The 19,873-nt window shown below is 41.5% G+C and overlaps 1 protein-coding gene across 1 annotated transcript in view; it reads left to right on the forward strand.

The window, feature by feature from the left end:
* The window catches only part of DDX58 (DExD/H-box helicase 58), a 143,994-nt gene that overhangs the window by 98,287 nt on the left and 25,834 nt on the right, over positions 1-19,873 (forward strand). Inside the window, 1 exon segment of the mRNA XM_029615745.1 lies at positions 14,156-14,326. Coding sequence (XP_029471605.1) covers positions 14,156-14,326 — 171 coding nt within the window.

Raw genomic sequence — 19,873 nt, forward strand, 5'->3', positions numbered from 1 at the left:
CCTTGGTGAATCATAGATCTTAAAGCCACAGCACTCTGCAGAAGTCACGTTCAAGGATGTAATCTGCTCATTGAAAGACAAATGAAATAAGAGAAATCCCCAGCATCCAACAAATTCAGGTAGATCCCAGATCCTGAAGAAAAGTTCTAGTTTCCTCTGTCATCTCAAATTATCAGTTTACCATCATATATCAGTCTCATTCTAGCCGGGAATTGTAGCATAAAACATTTTTTTCTTCATAAATTGCAGACTTTCCTTTTGGCTTCCACTGCAATGGAGTAATCTTGAAATACCAACATTTTTTGATCTTCATATTTCAGTTCCTGCCTTTTCTGATAAGCTTGTATTACAGTATCCGCTTTGTGCATAAAATTGAGGATTTTAACAATGATTACCCTCGGGCAGATTACAGAGTCTGGTTTCAGGCCTAACTGATGTGCACATTCCACTCTCAAAGGCCCATGCTCAATCTCCAGTTGTAACTCCTCAGGCAACCGGATCTCTAATAACTGCGATTTTAAAGATTCTCTTTTCTCTTTCGTTTTCCCCATCACAATTTTAAACCCTGAAATTTCCAATCCTAATAGGAGATCCTGTCTTCCATTCCAGAGATTCTTGATTCCACTGCCTTCAGTTTTTTAGAAATGCTTGCTAATTGTACAGAAGTCTTCTCAATTTTCTTATATAGATTTTATTAAACGTTTCTTCTAGATTCGAAGCAACAGCAGATGCTACTTCACTCATGAATAGCTCTGATGCAGTCTTCATATGGGCCTTGAGAGGAGCATCCAACATTTTGAATTTTGACACTTGGTATTCTCCTCTTTTTTTGAGTCACTTTTGTAGCCATAACTTGCAAAATACTTGCACAGACACCACAAGGACTATCACTAATGTCTCCAGGCCATGGATTTGGGTCAGTTTTCATAAGTCCCTGGGAACAGATGCAGTATTTATCTAAAAAAAGAGAGGCTTCCAGAGCAGTAAAGAATACATCCTCTCCTGGTCAGCACATCATATGACTGCCCACACTTGGTTTTTTAATATTGGCCTCAAAGCCTTTACTAAGGCTAGAACTTCTGCAAATGTTTCACCTCGGGGTGATAACGGAAGTAATGTTATATTTTCCGGTAAATGATAGCTTAAGAAATGCTTGCCATTAAAGGTTTGGATGGGGAGTTACTGGTTAGATTTTGAGCTGCTTTTCAGATGCAGGTCCCATTGGTTGTTTTTCTTATATAGACCCTTAGGAGGCCTCATTCTTTACAGCTTTACTCAAAATTACCCCATACTCACTTAATCCCATCTATAGTCTTCCTGTTTTAACTGGCTAAAGCAGTGTCACTAAAATGTGATATGGTTTTAATGTGGAAAGCTTGCATTATTTACCAGATATTCCCTTTTCTTCACTGGGGACTATTCACTAATAATGAGTGTTTTCCATGTTACAACCTTACCACACTTTAATGAATCCATCTCAAAGCTGCTGCTTGTTTGATACTTTGTCTGTGTCTTTGTCTTGACTAGATTGTGAGCTTCATGAAGCATGGACTCTCTGTTGCTATGTCTTACATTGCTGTGTATACCTGGTAGTGCTATATAAATGTTTGTTTGTATTATTGTTTTTAGTCTTGGATTGCTGGTTTGTACATGAGCGTGTTTCATCTTTTTATGTTTTATTCTTTGTCACATAGGCCCTGTGCATCTGATGACAAATGTAACATAATCAAAATAAATTAATAGTAATAATGTATTCCTCTTCAGTCCAGACAAGTGGTTTATGCATGCCAACCAGCAGAGGGAGACAGAGAACAACAAGCTCGCTGATGTCACTCACTATATACCTCTGTGCAGATACCAGCCTGCCAGTATTATCTGTCTCCAGCAGATAGCGGACGAGCTTCCTGTGCTAGAAGCAAAGGCTTGGATAGGCCAAGTGAACAGAAAATTTCTCATGCGCATTTCCTGAAGTGACATCAATTTTCTTATATAAATGTTATTAAACTTTTCTTCCAAAATCGAAGCAACAGCAGATACTACTTCACTCATGAAGAGCTCTGATGCAGAAGGCATTGACAAAGTCCCGCATGAGAGGCTTCTAAGAAAACTAAAAAGTCATGGGATAAGAGGCGATGTCCTTTTGTGGCTTGCAAATTGTTTAAAAGACAGGAAACAGAGAGTAGGATTAAAGTTTTTACAGTGGAAAAAGGTAAACAGTGGAGTGCCTCAGGGATCTGTACTTGGACCAGTTCTTTTTAATATATTTATAAATGATCTGGAAAGGGGTATGGCGAGTGAGGTGATCAAATTTGCAGATGATATAAAATTATGCAGAATAGTATCTCAGGAGGATTGTGACAAATTGCAGGAGGACCTTGTGAGACTGGAAGATTGGGCTTCCAAATGGCAGATGAAATTTAACATGGACAAGTGCAAAGTGATGCATATAGGGGGAAAAATAACTCTTTCTGTAGTTACATAATGTTAGGTTCCATCTTAGGAGTTACCATCCAGGAAAGAGATCTAGGCGTCATAGTGGATAATACATTGAAATCGTTGGCCCAGTGTGCTGTGGCGATCAAAAAGGCAAACAGAATGTTAGGAAGGGAATGGAAAATAAAACGGAGGATATCATAAAGCCTCTGTATCACTCCATGGTGAGATTGCACCTTCAATACTGTGTGCAGTTCTGGTCACCACATCTCAAAAAGGATATAGCTGTACTGGAGAAAGTGCAGAAGAGGGCGACCAGAATGATATGGGGCATGGAATGGCTGCCCTATGAGGAAAGGCTAAAGAAGTTAGGGCTATTCAGTTAGAGAAAAGATGTCTGAGGGGGATATGATAGAAGTCTACAAAACCATGAAAGGACTTGAATAAGTTAATGTAAATAACCAATTTACTCTCTCAGATAATAGAAGGACCATAAAGTTAGCAAGTAGCTCATTTAAAACTAATCAAATAAAATTCTTTTTCATTCAGCGCATAGTTAAACTCTGGAATTCATTGCCAGAGGACGTGGTTTCAGCAGTTAGTGTTACTGGGTTTAAAAAAGGTTTGGATAAGTTCCTAGAGGTTAAATCCACAAACTGCTATGGTAATTAATAAGCAATAGTAGCTTGTGATCTATCTAATGTTTGGGTATTTGCCAAGTACTTGTGACTTGGATTGGCCACTGTTGGAAACAGGATACTGGGCTTGATGACTCCTTGGTCTGACCCAGTATGGCATTTCTTATGTTATGTTCTTATGTAATTCTCTCTCACTCAGTTGAGCCTGACTTAAACTAAAGAGGATGGATGTATGGTTGGCAACTCCTGAGGTGATAGTTTCATGCTTCCTCCCTGGAGCACTGCTGGAGACCAGAAGGCTCCAGGTATGAGTACTTGGTTCTTTGTCTCTCCTCTCCCCCCCCCACCTTTCTGCTATATTCTCCAGGACCAAGGGGGGGAGTCCAGGGGGACTGATGAAAAGTTTTTCTACTCTCTTCCTCCCTTTCCTGCTTCCTTGCTCTCAGGATATGTTTGCTGCTTCCCACAAGTCTTGAACCTGTTTCTGGTTGCAGCACTAAAGTTTAAAAAAAAAAAATACTAAGGGGAATGCTGGCTGTTCAGCGGCCAGAAGTTCATGACAATTTGAGAGCAGGACTGCCTTTTGTTTGGGCAATAGACAAAGCCTGTATATATATCTGGTTTGGACTGCAGGCAGTGCCTGAAGGGGGACGTGTTGGTGGCATGGGGAAATGCAAAGCTCACGCCCTGCACAGCATGCAGTCTTAGTGCAGTGCTTTTGAAGGTGGGCTCTGAATACTATTGGGGGGGATATGCAATGGTGCAGGTAAGTCTTCCCACGAATGGCATTGCAAGGCTACAGGTAATGGTTGAGGGGCAGAGGCGGCCATTTTGAAATTGTGAAAATGGCTAATGCTGGTCAATGATTTTGGTGCTCTCTGAGGTATTCCTTTATTAATTTGTTGGTAACTGCGTGTCATTCAGCAGCGAGCATGATGGTGACACAAGTATAACACAGAAAAGAACCACACTCTTCTTGGCATCTAGTCTAAGTAAAGTAGTAGATATTACCAGAATCACTGTAAAGCTCAGGACTGCTGTTTTGGGATGTCTGCAGGGTGACAACTGGCTGAGACCTCTTTCAGGGAACACTTTCCCGCTGGAGAGGGCTCTGGCATCCATTCTGTTGCAGCGGAGCACCGATCGAGGAGTTATGGCCCTCCTGCCCTGAGTCCGGAGAGGTGTGCTTTAAATACCACTTTGGTTGTCTGAGCCCAAAGAGGTGCATTTTCGAATTTCGTGGTGGCTTCCACATCCACAGCAGCTGCTATTTCAATAGGGCAGTCTCATTCTATTCTGGATGCTGCTTCTTGGCTCTGGGCATCACTTTGCAGGAAATTGCCAAAGTCTGCGAGCCTATGTAAGGGAAGAGTGCATTTGCAGGTCCCAGTATGTTGTACTGGATTGTCCTGCTGGGTCAATAATAGTGGTCTCTGATATTCCTGACTGCACAAAATACCATCCTATAGTGTGCAGTCCCTAGTTCTGGGTCAGCTGCATCCCTGCAAAATGTTCTCAGACTTCTCTGGCTGGCTTCAGCATACTCCCAGAAGTTGGAGAGGATATTCCCAGAAAGGGGTGGATATTGCTTCCATGGTCTTATCCATGGGAAAGGCTTAACATCCTTAATTTTCAGCTGTTGCATGCTAGTTTAGGTCTGTCAACAGGTGGCTGAACCTTCCTTGTTCCCAATTGAATCTATTAAGTTTGTGAAGGTCTTGCTTGGATCCACAGGAGAATGAGGATTTGAATTTTCCTAAGGTGGGCATCTTGATGGCAATGTCATGCAAAAAACCCCAAAAAACACAGGCCTTTAGGCTGTGTGCGCATGATTTTCTGTTCATGGTATGTGGGTCTGTTGTGGCAGATCTGAAATACGTCTGACATAGAATGCCTAGGAAGACTTGGGGCAGTATTTCCCTCTGTTAGTGCCAGGAACTGTGAGTTTAACTGGGGTTGGATACACGCTGGTATGCTCCTCGACCAGAAGGATAGAATCCATGATAATGGTTTAGTGGGTTATCTGGAGCTGTATTTGATCAGAATTCTCCGTCTATGACTTGTTTGTCTAGGCAGTCCTTTCATGGTCAGCTCTTGTTGAGTGAAGAGCTGGAGAGGTTGGCAAAGGCATGGAGCAACTGTAAGTTCCCATGTCTCCCAGAGGATTGAACTAAGATTCTGTTGCAGAATAATTTTGTTTCCATCTATGAAAGGAGGTAAGGGGCAGTAAGGCAGGCTCTGGCTCCTTCAGAGCAATGCAATAAGTGCTTGGGGGTCCTATTTCAGATTACAGAGAGAGATGGACAGAGGTGGGCCCAAATTACTGTGGACCAGAAGTTAATAAGAAATAGCTATATTTTACAATTTGCCCCTTCTAATTCTGCTGCCTTTATGGTTTCCCTTGTTTGACCGTAGGAAGACAGTCGGCAGAGCTATTCTGCAGAGGCTTCTCGAATTGAAGGTGGTAGTTCCCATTCCAGGAGACCAGGAAGGGCAAAGACGCTACTCCATTTTCCCCATCTACTTAATTCTATGGTGCTCCTAAAGGGTTGGAGACCTTTTGTCCTACCCTGGTCCTGATATGATCCCCAACTTGTTGAAAGTAGCCCGCTTCAGGATGGAAACCTTAAGATCAGTACTCAGGGTGGTTCACAAAGGGGATTGTCTAACTGATTTAGATCAAACAGGTGATTATTTTCATGTTCCAGTCTGGAAGGATCACCAACATTTCCTCACATCTGTGGTGTTAGGTCATCATTTTCAGTTTCAAGCATTATCCTTTGAGCTAGCGACAGAACCAAGAGCCTTCTCCATGATGATGGTGGTATTGGCTGCAATACTGCACAAAGAAGGTTTTTTGCTGAACCAGTCTTTGGAGAATTGATTAGAGCAAAGTCCTTTCAGGAGAACTTTTTGCTTTTCAGCAAGTGGTCCAGTTGTTGCTGGGTTTGGGATGGATTTTCATTTTCTTTCCAAACCCAATTTTGAGTCCCTTCACACATTTGTTTTCAAGGGAGCTGTGCACCTCACAAGATATTCCTATGCTTGGGTCCGATGTTTCATTAGTATTCGGATCGATTTGTTTTACAGTTTGGCCCTTTAAAGAGACAAACTGAGAAATGGCTATTTTCAGGCTATGGTGTCTACCCTCCTGACTACTAGAAAATTGTCCATTTCCTTGGCCTCTGTGCATATTGAGTTTTTTAAGGATTCATGTTGCTTCTAGAAACACCCATCTGTCCCTTGATTCTGGATATTTATGAGAAGGCCTTTCTAAGGGATTGACTCTGAACGCACTCCTGGTATAGGGGGTGACCTTCTTGCTACGGAGAATAAATACTAGACAGGCTCTGTCTTCTCATCTAGATGTTTCTGCAGTTTTGAATGATGCTAATCATATTAGACTTCTGCTGCAGATTCCGGTTCAGCCTTCAACCATAAATTAGTTTTCTTTCTTGGTGGGATCATAGTTTTCTTGTTTTAAGGCTAATTCTGCTAAACTGCTTACTCTGAAAATGCTCTTCCTACTAAAACACACTTCCTTTCGGTTTTCAAGAATTGGATCCAACTTTGATTGGTTCCTTACTTTCTAATGAAAGTTTTTTATTCAACAAGAAAAATAGCAATTGTACCATTGGGAAAACTTTTATATAATGATTATACGTGTCCAAACTGAAATACCTTCCAAAGTACATCACAATCACAAAATGCCATTAACATTTACCGGTATATCTGGAATCCTTTAACTTTTTATATGCTTTCTTTTCTCCCCTTTAAAATTCAAAGTAACATATCTTCCTGAGTGCCTTGTTCTGGTGCACCTAGAAATCAGCAATTAAATTAAATTGGTCCCGTCCCCCCCAACACAAGCACTGTTGTGATCTTTTATTTGGCACAATTGTTTATAAAATGGCGAAATAAATAATTATTTATTTTATCCCTTCCCACCCCCATCTTTTCCATTTTTCACTAAAAGGGTATAAGTACTCTGATCATCCCATAATATTGAGGGAATATTACAAAGTATTCAAAATCTGACTTCTAGCACAAGGAGAAAGAATCTGAATGTATTTGTCTCCCACCATCAAGAATTGTTTCTTTGAAACTTTATTTATTGGAATTTTCAGTTTTACAAACACAACAATCATAGAACCGTAATCTTCAGAAAGACTTAATTCCTCCCCCCTTTAACTATCCCCCTCTTCCCCCCCCCTCAACAAACCCTACCCACTAATCCTTGAATTTGTTGGATAAAGTCTTATAACAGGTACTGATAAATCATCCTGATATGATTCCTATGGCAAAAAGGTTATCTGGTTGTGGGAGTGCGTGGTATCCTCTCTCAGATGTTCGGGGTCTTGTCCAAGTGCCATGGATCTCTGTAGGTTCCCACACATGGGGCTAAGTATTTTGTAAAAGTCGCCCAGCTTAAGGTAGTATGTACAGACTTCTTTGGCATCTCTGGCGTAAGGATAGCGTGCTCCATAGAGCATAGACGGACCAATTTCTTAAACCAATGTTCGTAACTGGGGGAGCCATTATCTAGCCAGTTAGCTAGGATGACCTGTTTCCCCACCATGCCAGCCTTTGTTAGAAATAAACGTTCCAGGATGGACAATTTTGCGTATGGGGAATCATCCAACCCAAAAAGCCAGAGATTGGGGTCTGGTGTTATAGTCTTTTTCAAAAAGGCAGAGCAGGCATGACACACTTGCTTCCAAAAGTAGGAGATTATTTTACATTCCCAAAAACAGTGAAAATAATTACCGTCATTGTCTGCACATTTAGGACATTGAAGCGTTTGCGCAAGTTTCATTTGGTAGGCACGTTTGGGTGAAATATAGCTCAGCCAGAGAAATCTGTACTGTGTTTCTTGTAAAAGTACATTTTCTGATATCACAGGCAAATCTTTAAAACATTTCACAAAATCGGCATATGTTAAGGAAAAAAGGGCCCAGGCTTGCCATTTCGTGTAAAGTGGGGCTAGAGGCTGTTCCTCGGAACACCCCATCAACTCCTTATAGAAATGAGAAACTGTAGGTTTGCTTCTTTTCCCCACTTTAACAACTTCCCTTAATTTTTGGACTGCTGGAGTATCTGCGAGAAAGAGTCTCTCGGACTTAATAAAATGGGTAACTTGAAAGTATGCATAAAGGTCACCTACTAGGAGGGTGTATCGTTGCTGGAGGGTCTGGAAAGGGAGTATTGACCCGGTCAACTTGTCATACAAATCAAATTTGTAGGTAGGACCTAATTTGTTCCACCGTTGAAAGGCCCCTCCCCCTTTCCCCAGAGGAAATAGGTCATGACCAGTTATGGTAATAAACGAAGTAAGGTGATTCGGTAAACGTCCTATCCAACATAGCAGCTGCCAGGCTTTTCTGCATGTACCCAGTAGTACTTGCGCTTTGATATGTTGGGGAATCATCTTGGAAGAGATTTGTAATAAAGGATTAAGGGATTGCACTCCATACCATTCTAATAGGGAAACGTACGGGGTGATTGAAGATAGTCCAAAAAGCCAATTCCTAACATGTCTTAAACTGCAAGCTAAATTATATAGTTCCAAGTTTGGGCACCCAAGCCCCCCCCCCCCCCGTCCTTGGAGCTCATGAGAACGTGCATAGATATACGAGCATGCTTTCCCCGCCATAAAAAATGTCGCAAGGCTTGTTGAAGATAGTGATGGTCTCTCTTTGAGATCCAAATAGGGGCTAGTTGTAGGATGTATAGCCACTTAGGCAGCAGGATCATCTTAAAAAGGTGTACATGGCCCGTCAGCGACAGGGAGAGAGGGGTCCACCTTTTCAAAGTGGCCCTAGTCAATGCCAGTAAGGGCTGTATGTTCACTTAATAAAAGTTAGTCATCTTTTGGGGAATTCGCAGGCCTAGGTATTTTAGAGTGTCAGTGGCCCATCTAAGAGGAAAATCCGCTTGCCATGTGTTGCAGAATGTTCCCGTAACATCAAGAACTTCTGATTTAACATAGTTTATTTTGAGTCCAGCCAAGGTACTGTATTGATCTAAGAGGTCAAGCACCGCTGGAAGGGATATTAGGGGTTGCGTGAGAAAGACTAGTAAGTCTGCAAAGGCGGCTATTTTAAATATATGTTTTGGTCCCCCAAATCCCTTCACCCTTCGGCACCCATCTATTTTCCTCAAAAGGGGATCAAGGGCCACGATATATAAAAGGGGTGAAAAGGGACACCCCTGACGAACCCCCCACTGTATTGCTACCTCATCTGATAAACAGCTATTTGCTAGTATATGTGATGTTGGGTTTGTGTATAGCAAAGATATAAAATGCCGAAAATCACCCTGAATACCGAATCTTTGTAAGACTGAGAAGAGAATAGGGCCATGCCACTCGATCAAAAGCCTTCTCCGAGTCAAAGCCAATAACAAGTGCTGGGATATCTTGATTCTGGCAAACTGTCATGGCTGTAAGTAATTTGATGATATTCGCATTTGGTTTACGGCCTCTGAATAAGCCTGCCTGAGGAAGTGAAATCAGGTTAGGGAGAAGGACCTTTAGTCTCTCAGCAAGGACTTTGGCTAGTATTTTTAAATCACAATTGAGTAGTGAGAGAGGTTGGTACGATGCAGGGCACGTTAGATCTTTCCTGGGTTTAGGAAGGACTATAATGTGGGCCTCATTAAAGGAGGTAGGGAAGCTTTCTTGTGTAAGCCCATCTGTAAAGTAATTCGTCAAAGACCCACTAATATATGGCGATAATATTTTATAAAAATCATAAGAAAATCCATCTGGGCCGGGGGATTTACCCGATTGAGCGGCTGAGATGATCTGCAAAATTTCAAAGGTCTGGAGCGGCCGATTCAGGAATTCGCGTTGGGATGCCGAGAGCGTAGGTAGGGCGATATCTCGAAAAAATAAATCTTCTGCCTCCTCTCCCCCCATGACTCCAGGCCCATATAGGTTACTATAGAATTGTTTGAAGATTGCACGTATCTCAGTTTCCTTAGACGTGGACCCTCCTGATGGCTTTTGCAGATTGGCAATGAAGGACCTTGGCCTCTGTGTTTTTGTTAAATTAGCCAATAGTCGGCTGGGTTTATTTCCAAATTTAAAGAAAGATTGTTGTCCCTTCCAGATGTAAAATTGTGCTCTAGAATCAAGAAGGGTATTCAATCTACCCAGTATACCGTAGTATTCGGCTCGGTTATTGCTTGTGTTATTTTGAATCAATGCCCTTTTCGCTCGGTTAATTGAGGATTCTAAATCTAAAATTGACTTGTTGATCCGTTTGTTTCGAGAGTGGACGTACGAGATGATATCCCCCACTACTTTCGCATTCTCCCAGAAAAGGCGAGGGGTATCTATATGCGGTTGGTTATTCCTTGTATAATCTTTCCATCGTTCCTTAAGAAAAGCTTTAAAAAGGGCATCATCTTTGAGAGAGGATGGAAACCGCCATAAACGGGTTTGGTGAATGGACACAGGAGTCTTTAGTTGGATAGATATCGGTGTGTGGTCTGATATAGCTAAAGTTTCTATCTTTGCGTTCGAACTGCAAAGAAGTCATGTTGAGAGATGAGAATGTAGTCAAGGCGCGATATGTGTGTGTAATCTTGTTCATTAGGGTGTAGTGTTCTCCAGACATCTAAAAGAGATAAGTGTTGGCAGAGGTATGCCACTCACTTTTTTTTTTTGTCCAGTGGGCTTCAGATGAGAAGTGTTTTTGTCAAGGGAGGCATCATGAACACAGTTGAGATCCCCTGAAACGTAAAGTGTACAGTGGGCGTGAATATGCAATAAATTACAAAGGGTCTCAAAGAATTGGTGATTGTATTTGTTGGGGGCGTAGACATTGCATATGGTAACTAGTCGGTTATTCCAGACCCCTATTAAAATAATATAACGCCCTTCTGGATCTGGGATGGATTTGGAGATTTGTAAATTTGTATTTTTGTTAATCAATATCGCTACTCCTAAGAATTTTCTTACACAAAAAAAGTAATGGTATTTGTCAAAGACATGGATTCCATAAGCATCATGTCAGGCAGTGAGTTTCTCCATTGCCAATAAGATGGTAAGGTAACTTCCTTCCATGTTAAAAGAATTGATTACCCCCCCCCCCCCCCAACCGAAAACAAAAGATTTGCACGTGCAAATAGAATCTCTTTTCTTTTTAAAATATTTAGGAAATCTTCAAACAATACTAATTCTGAAAGCAAAGGTATAGAATACCCCAATACAGTACTTATCTATTGCGATACCTTTTCCCAAAACTTCATTATCATAGTACATGTCCCGAAAACATGAGTTATTGACCCCTTCTTTTTTATTTTTCATACATGTTAATATAGTTGACAATTTAGCATGAAAGGCTTAAGGGGGTCATTCATCAAAATCGGATTAGGGCTGTAATGCCCATGATAACGCTGTAATGCCCGTGATAAATACGTTTGCAAATTTTGAAATTTTTCCCGAATGGGAGGAGTTGGGCAGAGTAAATTAAAATGAGGGATGCTTAGCGTTGCATGTGATAGTGTATCGCATGTTATCGCAGGTTTCAACGCTGGAAATAACTACACTTTTTTTCCTGGTGTTATGCTGTGCCATATGCCTGAAATGGGATTTGTGCTAAAAATCGCAAATCCTGTTTCAAGGGGGGAGGGGAGGGGAGGATAGAGAGAGAGAGCCTGTGGGGAGGCACACATATTAGTCAACTTTTTATACCACTGTAGGAGGGGCAACCAGTAACTCGGGGTGAAGGTTGGTGGTGGCCTAGGTTTTAGGGGGACATTTTTATATGCACATTCAGAGGTACAAACAGCACAGTACACATCAGTGAAGACTTGATGTGATTTGGAATGAAGAAAGGTACACAAAGATGAGATTTGTACAATGTTCTCTCGATCTATTTGATGCTCTCTTTACCTAGCTGCAGTTCTTGTAAACACATAGTACAAAATATAATCTTAAACCTCTTAAAACAACTTTGTGACATTTTCCTTTAATGCAATGTTATTGTTCCATACCCATTGTTCCCTTGTAATCTCAATTGTGTTATATTTGTCCAGTCTTTGCAATTCTTTATATAAAATAAAAAAAGATAACTTTTCCCGTTCAGTTTATGCTTCGAGCAGTGCTTATCAGATACAGTGCTGAAGCTGCCAGGTACTGGCAAATGAGACCCTCACTCCCAGCAAGGATGATTTTTGTCACCGGGGAGGGGGGGGAGGGAAGGTGGGATGGGGCATCCAAGGTGGAGGGATGTGGGTTTTGGGGGGCTAACAAATTGCTTGACACTGGGGGCCCCAAAGGCTGGAGAGGAGGGCACGATAGAAATGTTAACAGTGAAAAATAGAGAAAGTGTGGGAAGAAACAGCCCAATAATGTATTTGAGGACTGCTGATTGAGACTGGGCAATTTATTGATAAGGATGGGAGCCTCAGGCTCTTTTATCTCTTTCTTTGTCACTTTTTTTTCTTTTTAATACTGATACAGCGCTACTTACCTGCATATCCTTTAAAGATATGCAGATAAGTAGCAAGTTATCAGGCCACACGAGACCGGCTAACTTTAGATCTGCTCTAAAGCAGATCTAAAGTTATCTGGCTCACCTAACCAAATACCAAATATTCGGCTAGGTTAGCCAGATATCTCATCTCCTCCTCAGAATGCCCCTGAAATGCCTCTTTTTTTTTTTTTTTTTTTTTTTTTTAATCCGGCTAAACTGTAGCCGGATAACTACTTATACAACTATAATTTAACCGGATAAGTGGCTGAATATGCCACATTTGCTATTTAGAAGAAAACTTTTGAGTTATCCATCTAAGGCCTGGATTTATCAAAATGCGATAAATATCGCATGCGATAGTAAAAGGGGCATGTTTTATGCTAATATACAGTTTATCGCAATTTGTGCTAATTACCTATGTGAAGAGCTAAGTTAGCACAAATCGCAATAACATTTTCAGACTTTGCAATAAGTGCCATACCTGTTGTATTTCCTGCATTCAACCACTGGGGGACCATTGTTAATGGTGAGAGAGAGAGAGAGAGAGACACACACTGAGACTAGCCATAATGTCCTCTCCCTAGATAGGTATTTGTATCCCTATGGGAGGCCCACCTAGTAACTCGAGGTGAGGTTTAGGTGTTAGGGGGCTAGGGGCCACTTTGACATTCAACGTGAGACGTATGAACAGAACAGTGGTCTCTTGTGAAGATTTGATGACCTGCGGAGTGAGGAAACTCATTCCAAGTTGATATTTGTGCAAGGTTCTCTCAACCTAGCTTGATGGACTCTCTACCTGGGTAATATCCACAAATAATATGCATGAGATACATTTGCATACCATGGAGACTCAGTATATGCAAATTTATCTCATGCATATTTGTTGTGGATATCCTGAAAACCCGACTGGCTGTGGGGTCTCCAGGACAGGTTTGGGAAGCCCTGCCCTAGGGTATGTAATAATCTTCCCTTGACCATGAGTTACGTGGGGGGTTGGGATGTCAGTTTTTAAAAATAAAGATTGCTGGAGGGAGCTGTGCTTTCTTTGATAGGCCTGGAACAGAGAGTGAATGAATTGGGGGGGAGAGGGGGGGTGGGGTGGCAGCACAGGACAGCAAAAAAGCTAGCCCTGGCTACTATTGGACACTCTTCATTCGTTGCTTCTTCCTTATTTTTTAATTGATTATGCTAATGATAAATGTAATTAAAATAACTACTGTTATGGTTTTCTTAACAGCACAAAGGTATATAAGGAGTGACATCAGTGAGCCTGTTGTTCCCTATCTCTTTCTACTGGTTGGCATGCATACCCCACTTGTCTGGACTTGTCTGACTGTATTCAAGGAAAGGAAATTATCAGGTAAATAGTAATTTCACTTTTGCAAGCACTGCTTCCACTATATGCACATGGATATTCACTGTGGACATCCAGAAAACCAGACTAGTTGAGGTTCCCTAAGGACTGGATTGAGAACCCACTGGGTTAACCAGTAAAGCAAAGAAAAATAAAGCCAACCTAAGATAATTTCCAGCAAAATGCATTTATATGAATATATTTTTGTGTAAAAAGTTACATTTTATTTTTATTTGATACCATAGGAATGACCCTGCCAAGTCAAAAAGGTGTGCTTGATTCATTCAAATCCAAAGGAGAAAGCAAGATGCTGATAGCTACATCGGTTGCTGATGAAGGAATTGATATTGCAGATTGCAACCTTGTACTTCTGTATGAATACATTGGTAATGTCATAAAGATGATCCAGGTCAGAGGTAAGGGGCAATCCTGTTCTGATTTGATTCAGTTTTCTCTTTGGTTAGACATTGCCTGTAAAATAAATGCCAGTCATCAAAAAGTACTTGTCCACACCCACCTTCTGCCAAATTGTTTATCAGTGTGCTTTACGGTATAAAATATAACTTCAGATCCAAGATGGCGCTGAAAGGAGAGGTTGGAGTTTTATCGGCTCCTCGACAACCGTCTTGTATTCTTTGTTATCTACATGCCGCACACGAAGAGGAAGGGAAGGATTTGGCTGGAATCCTCTGCACCAGCCTTATCCATACCCTCCCAACCTACTGTACAGGGGGTTTTCGCTTCGGCTAATGTTTCAACCCTGGGAGTTGAGGTCTGCTGAGGAGCCAGGTGGAGAACACACTTAGGCCCTCCTGGACATGCAAACTTCGTTAAGCCCTGGGGCTCCTGAGATGCCCTCCCCTCCAGCCCACGGCATTATCCGAGCTCAAGACTGGCCCTCACGACTATTACTGACCTATGAGGTTCCGGGGGCAGTGGCTGGACCCGGATTATCAGCGGTGGGAGCTACGGCTGGAGACGCAACGGTGGGAGGTTTGGAGGTGTGCAGGCCATTGTGGAAGAGCAGGCCACTTTGGGTTTGAGCGTCTCGCCTATCTATCAGGAGAGGGGAGAGGAGCCAGCAAACGAATCTGGAAGGATTCTAGCAGTTTGCCTTGAAGGTGAGGTAAGCACAACTCCCAATTTAAAATTGATCAAACCACAGGAGATTACCTTAGGAGCTGTCTGGGATGCTTTAATTTTGCTTGAAAAGTCTATTTCTTCTTTAACTGTGGCAATAAATAATTCTCAGAAAACTATACAAGTGATGGAACCAATGTTAACTTCTCATGACTTGAAGATTAAAGATTTGGATGTAAAAGTTACTTCCCTACAAGAAGTTCAAACTAAATTAATACAAGATGAAACAGTTATCACAAAAAAAAAATGGAAAACATAGAATCTCAGAGTATTAAACTTTCCTCAAGTAAAAATGGTACTTGTGAGAGATCAATTCAGGAAATACCTGGTTGATATACTTCAATTATCGGCTGAAGCAATTCCTCCAATATCAAATAACTATTTTGTACCTCCAATAAAGAAAGAGCAAACTGTTCCGTCTGAAATGCCCCATATCTGACTGCATTCCTGGAAACATCGATGGATGAACAAATAGAATTTTGTGGGACTTTCTTGGTATCTTTTGTCTTCCCAGCAGACAAAGACTCTGTTCTTAGACTTTTCTTTTGTAATAGGAGAAAATTATTTCATGGGCAAAATATATGGGTATACCTTGATGTTACTAGAGTACTCAGTTGCACACGAAAAAGTTTTTAGAAATGTGCCAAGAGGCCAGACAGATAGGAGCAAAACATTTACATATCCCTGTAAATGTTTTGTGAATTTAAATAATACTCTTTTTTTTTTTTTTTTTTTTGAGCCATCTCAGTTGCGTTTCATGTTAGACAATTGTAGAATTGAGAATAGTGTGACCTAGCCGGCTCAGGGTATTAGAGAATAGGATAATTCCTCCTTTCTTTCTTTTTATCTTTCTTTTGAATTAATGTTCTAGTAACCTTGGATCTTCTTTATACCACTTATTATCGCTTATTGGTTAAATGTAAATTCTGACTTATTGCTTCTGTAAGTTTTTTTGCTTTTTATTGAATGTGGAAGAATGATGTGTTTCAAATTGGAATTTTTTCTTCATAATAATATTGATAAATGAAAGAATTAAAAAATATATATGATAACTTCAAAGACCATGAAAATAAGGGAAAAATCTCTGGGTAGTTGTGAGTGGAGGTTCATGGTACCAGATCCCAATTCTGGTTCTGACTGAGCTGGAAGTACAAAGCAGTAGAAAACTACCAAGCCAAAAGAAAGAAATGTAAATAGCTTACAAATTATTACTTATAGCAGCAAGTAAAGGTACTTTTACTGAAGAAATTTAGGTAACTAAGTTGATGGTAAAAAAGAATATATAATCATTATAGTTCTTTTTTTTATAAGTTCAGACATTTTTAATTCATGAGGCGATATTAGTATTTAAAGATTTTGAACGTCATAAAAACATAAGAAGTTGCCATACTGGGTCAGACCAAACGTCCATCAAGCCTAGCATCTTGTTTCAGTATCCAATCCAGATTACTAATACCTGGCAAGTACCCAAACATTAACTAGATCCCATTCTACTGATGTTGGTAATAAACAGTGGCTATTTCCTAAGTCAGCTTAACTAATAGCAGTTAATGGACTTCTCCATTGCCTTGTCTAAACCTCTTTTAAACCCAGCTATGCTAACTTCCTTAACCACATCCTCTGGCAATGAGTTCAAGAGCTTAATTGTGCATTGACTAAAAAAGTATTTTCTCCAATATAAGAACATAAGTTGCTGTACTGGGTCAGACCAAGGATCCATCAAGCTCAGCATCCTGTTTCCAATAGTAGCCAATTCAGGTTACAAGTACCTGACAAGTACCCAAAACATTAAGTAGATACCGTGCAACTAATGCCAGTAATAGTGGCTATTCCCTAAGTCAACTTAATAGCAGTTAATGGACTTCTCCTCCAGGAACCTATCCAAACCTTTTTTAAACCCAGCTACCCTAACCAAATCCTCTGGCAACAAATTCCAGAGCTTAATTGTGCACTGAGCAAAAAATAATTTTCTCTGATTTGTTTTTAAATTGCTCTCTGCTTCAACGGCAAGGGGTAACAGGGAATTGGATTCAGATAGTAACCAACAAGGGCCCTGACTTTTACAGTTTGGGATACTGATAAGCATGGGGGTAACCTGCACAGCAGATACTACCATAAGCTTGCTGGGCACACTGGTTGGAACATTTGGTCCTTTTCTGCCATCATTTCTATGTTTCACTCATTTCCAATTCCCGATATAGCAGGACTAAAACCTCAGCAATCTCCTGTGCATCTCTTCCTTGAAGTAAGATATAATCTACATAATGATGTAACGTTATGGATCCCATAACGTTAACTAAGCCAATGTCTGTGCAACCTTTTCATGACACATAGTTGGGCTATGTATGTATCCATGTGGTAGTCAGGTAATGGTTTATTGCTGTTACTAAAGCTCTGTTGTTAAAGATGGGAGATAGCAATCTGTTATTAATGGAGAAGCTGAGAGATAGCAATCTGTTATTTAGAATAGTTGTGGGTGGATCCTTGGACCAGTGGTAGGTGACCATACCCTCGGGGGAAATCCTGAGAGAGACCACTTGTCAGGCTTAGTGTAAGAGACAGACACACACTAGTTCTTTTATTAGACAATATATTAAACCACCAGAGGTGGCAGTAGTGAGCTGGAAGCGCCCGGCTGGGCTGTACTCCCTCAGGTACTGGACAGCGATCCCAAGGTGGCTGAGCTGTAGAGAAACTAAGAAAGTGAGTAGATAGGATATGTAGAGTTCTGGAACAAGTCCTTGATGAATAACACTCACACCATAGTCTCTTGAGGCAGCCCAGGAGTTGGAATGCAGTAGGCCCTCGAGGAGCGAGTACCTGGTCCCAGGGAAAGCTCTGAGAGATAGATGGAAACTCCCTAATGTTGTAAGCAGCGATGACTTCTTAGCAGAAGTGGTATTCAGGAGCTGGTCCGGCACGTGGACCCTCAAGGAGCGAGTACCGGTTCCGGACTGCGACCTAAAATGAAAAAGAGAGAGCGAGGCCCTCGAGGAGCGGGTACCTCTAGTGAAGTCCGAGGAGGCAGAGTAGCTAGGGTTGCGGAGAGCGAATCCCATCCGCAGCGACCTGGAGGAAGCTAGGAAAACCTATCCCTTGCTAACTTGTCTTGTTAGCGAAAACTGAGACCTTAAATATCTGGAGCTGATGACGTCATCTCAGGGGGACACCCCTGAGGTTCGCTCCAATGCTGGTACATCAGTCGGGCCGCACGCACCCTTTACCATCTGGTCAACATGGCAGCTTGCAGCGTCGAGCCGGTCTGGGAACTCTGGAGGAGGACGGCCTGGAGACGCCGCATCAGCTAGCCTTCCATCAACCCCAAAAGGAGTCGCCAACGAGGTAAGGTGGGCGGAGCAGAGACGTCTGACAGCGACGGACACAATTGTTGCTGAGCCTTGAGAAGGCAAACATTTCCTGACTAGAAGGGACAATAGAAATATAAACAATGTATTACTGAAGTCTACCACAGGGTACCAGGTACCATTATGTTTTTGGATGGCTTGTATTAGTTTAGCTCTAGATGGGACAGCATCATGAAGTGGTGGGATGAAAGCATTTAATTTACAGTAATCCACTGTAAGGTGTTAAGACCCTTCTGGTTTTAAAACTGGCCACACCGGATTATTAAGTGGAGAACTTCATCACTGTTACTATTCCCTCTTTCCATAAGTCATCAATAGTTATCTGCAAAGCTGCTGGTGGCCATTTGGTCTTAAACTGGTCAGAATGAACAATCCCATTAGGTTTGGGAAGGGACACACAGGAAAACAACCCACATGAACAGCAGACACCAAGGTGTGTTTTGGGCAGATAAACATCAGTCTTTGTTTAATGTCCTATTCAAATTGTTTGATAAAATCAATGTATAGTATGCAATCATTCTGGGGGAAAATCATAACAGGAAGATTGATTTTCTGACCATTCTCTGTAATTATCTACATTAGGACCTGCCCTCCGGTTGTAATGGAACCTCAGTATCCTTCCAGCTTTTCTGATTGGCCCCGGTATCGATGCGGGTTACCCTTTATATTGGTGGCCTCTGCCTCTGTGTCCACCAGAGAGTTAATCTATTTCCTATTACCCCCATTTCTGTGAAACGGTAACATTCATATGAAGTCTTTGATCATTCATAGGGGAAATGTAGTTTAATGTCGCAACAGAAGCTCGGCCACTTTCCTATTGAGGTTTGTGGTGTCTGGGATCCAGGGGACCGCCCAGAGCTCATAGACTCCTACTGCTCCAGTAGCATGTATATCAATTTTTCTGTAGTCAAACCATCAATATCAGCTTTTGGAACACCCATTTGAATTAAGGTGCACCAAATTTATCCCTAAGGGGCTGCAAGGACAGCTTATGTGAATGATCCTGCTCTGAGTAGGGAGGTGGAGGAGTCTGTCCACGCGAATCTTCCTTATGGGGCTTCCCCCTTTCATGACTGTCTCCACTAGTCTCATCTAAACCCAGACCATAAACGTTTTCTAATTTAGAAAGCAATAGTTTAATGGTGTTAAAGCTTTCTTCGTGTGTCACCTCCCTAACGAGAGAAGAGGGCCAGTCCAGGCCATGATGATCCAGTAATCTGTACAAATGGGCACATATCCCTGGCAGTAATATGCATGTCCCCATAATCATCAAGAGGTAAATTATTTTGAATAGTTAATTATAACCCCAATTTACATAGTACAGTGGCACCCTCATTTATCCACTTTTCCACCTTACCAAGGTCCTGGCCAATCATGGAATCTCTATTTTTCTCTCATAGGACTGACCCAGTTACAATAAGGAAACATGGTATTTCTGTCTCAGCTGATGAAGCGGCA

Source organism: Rhinatrema bivittatum, chromosome 1 (genome assembly GCF_901001135.1).
Source record: "Rhinatrema bivittatum chromosome 1, aRhiBiv1.1, whole genome shotgun sequence".
NCBI classification, from domain to species: Eukaryota; Metazoa; Chordata; class Amphibia; order Gymnophiona; family Rhinatrematidae; genus Rhinatrema; species Rhinatrema bivittatum.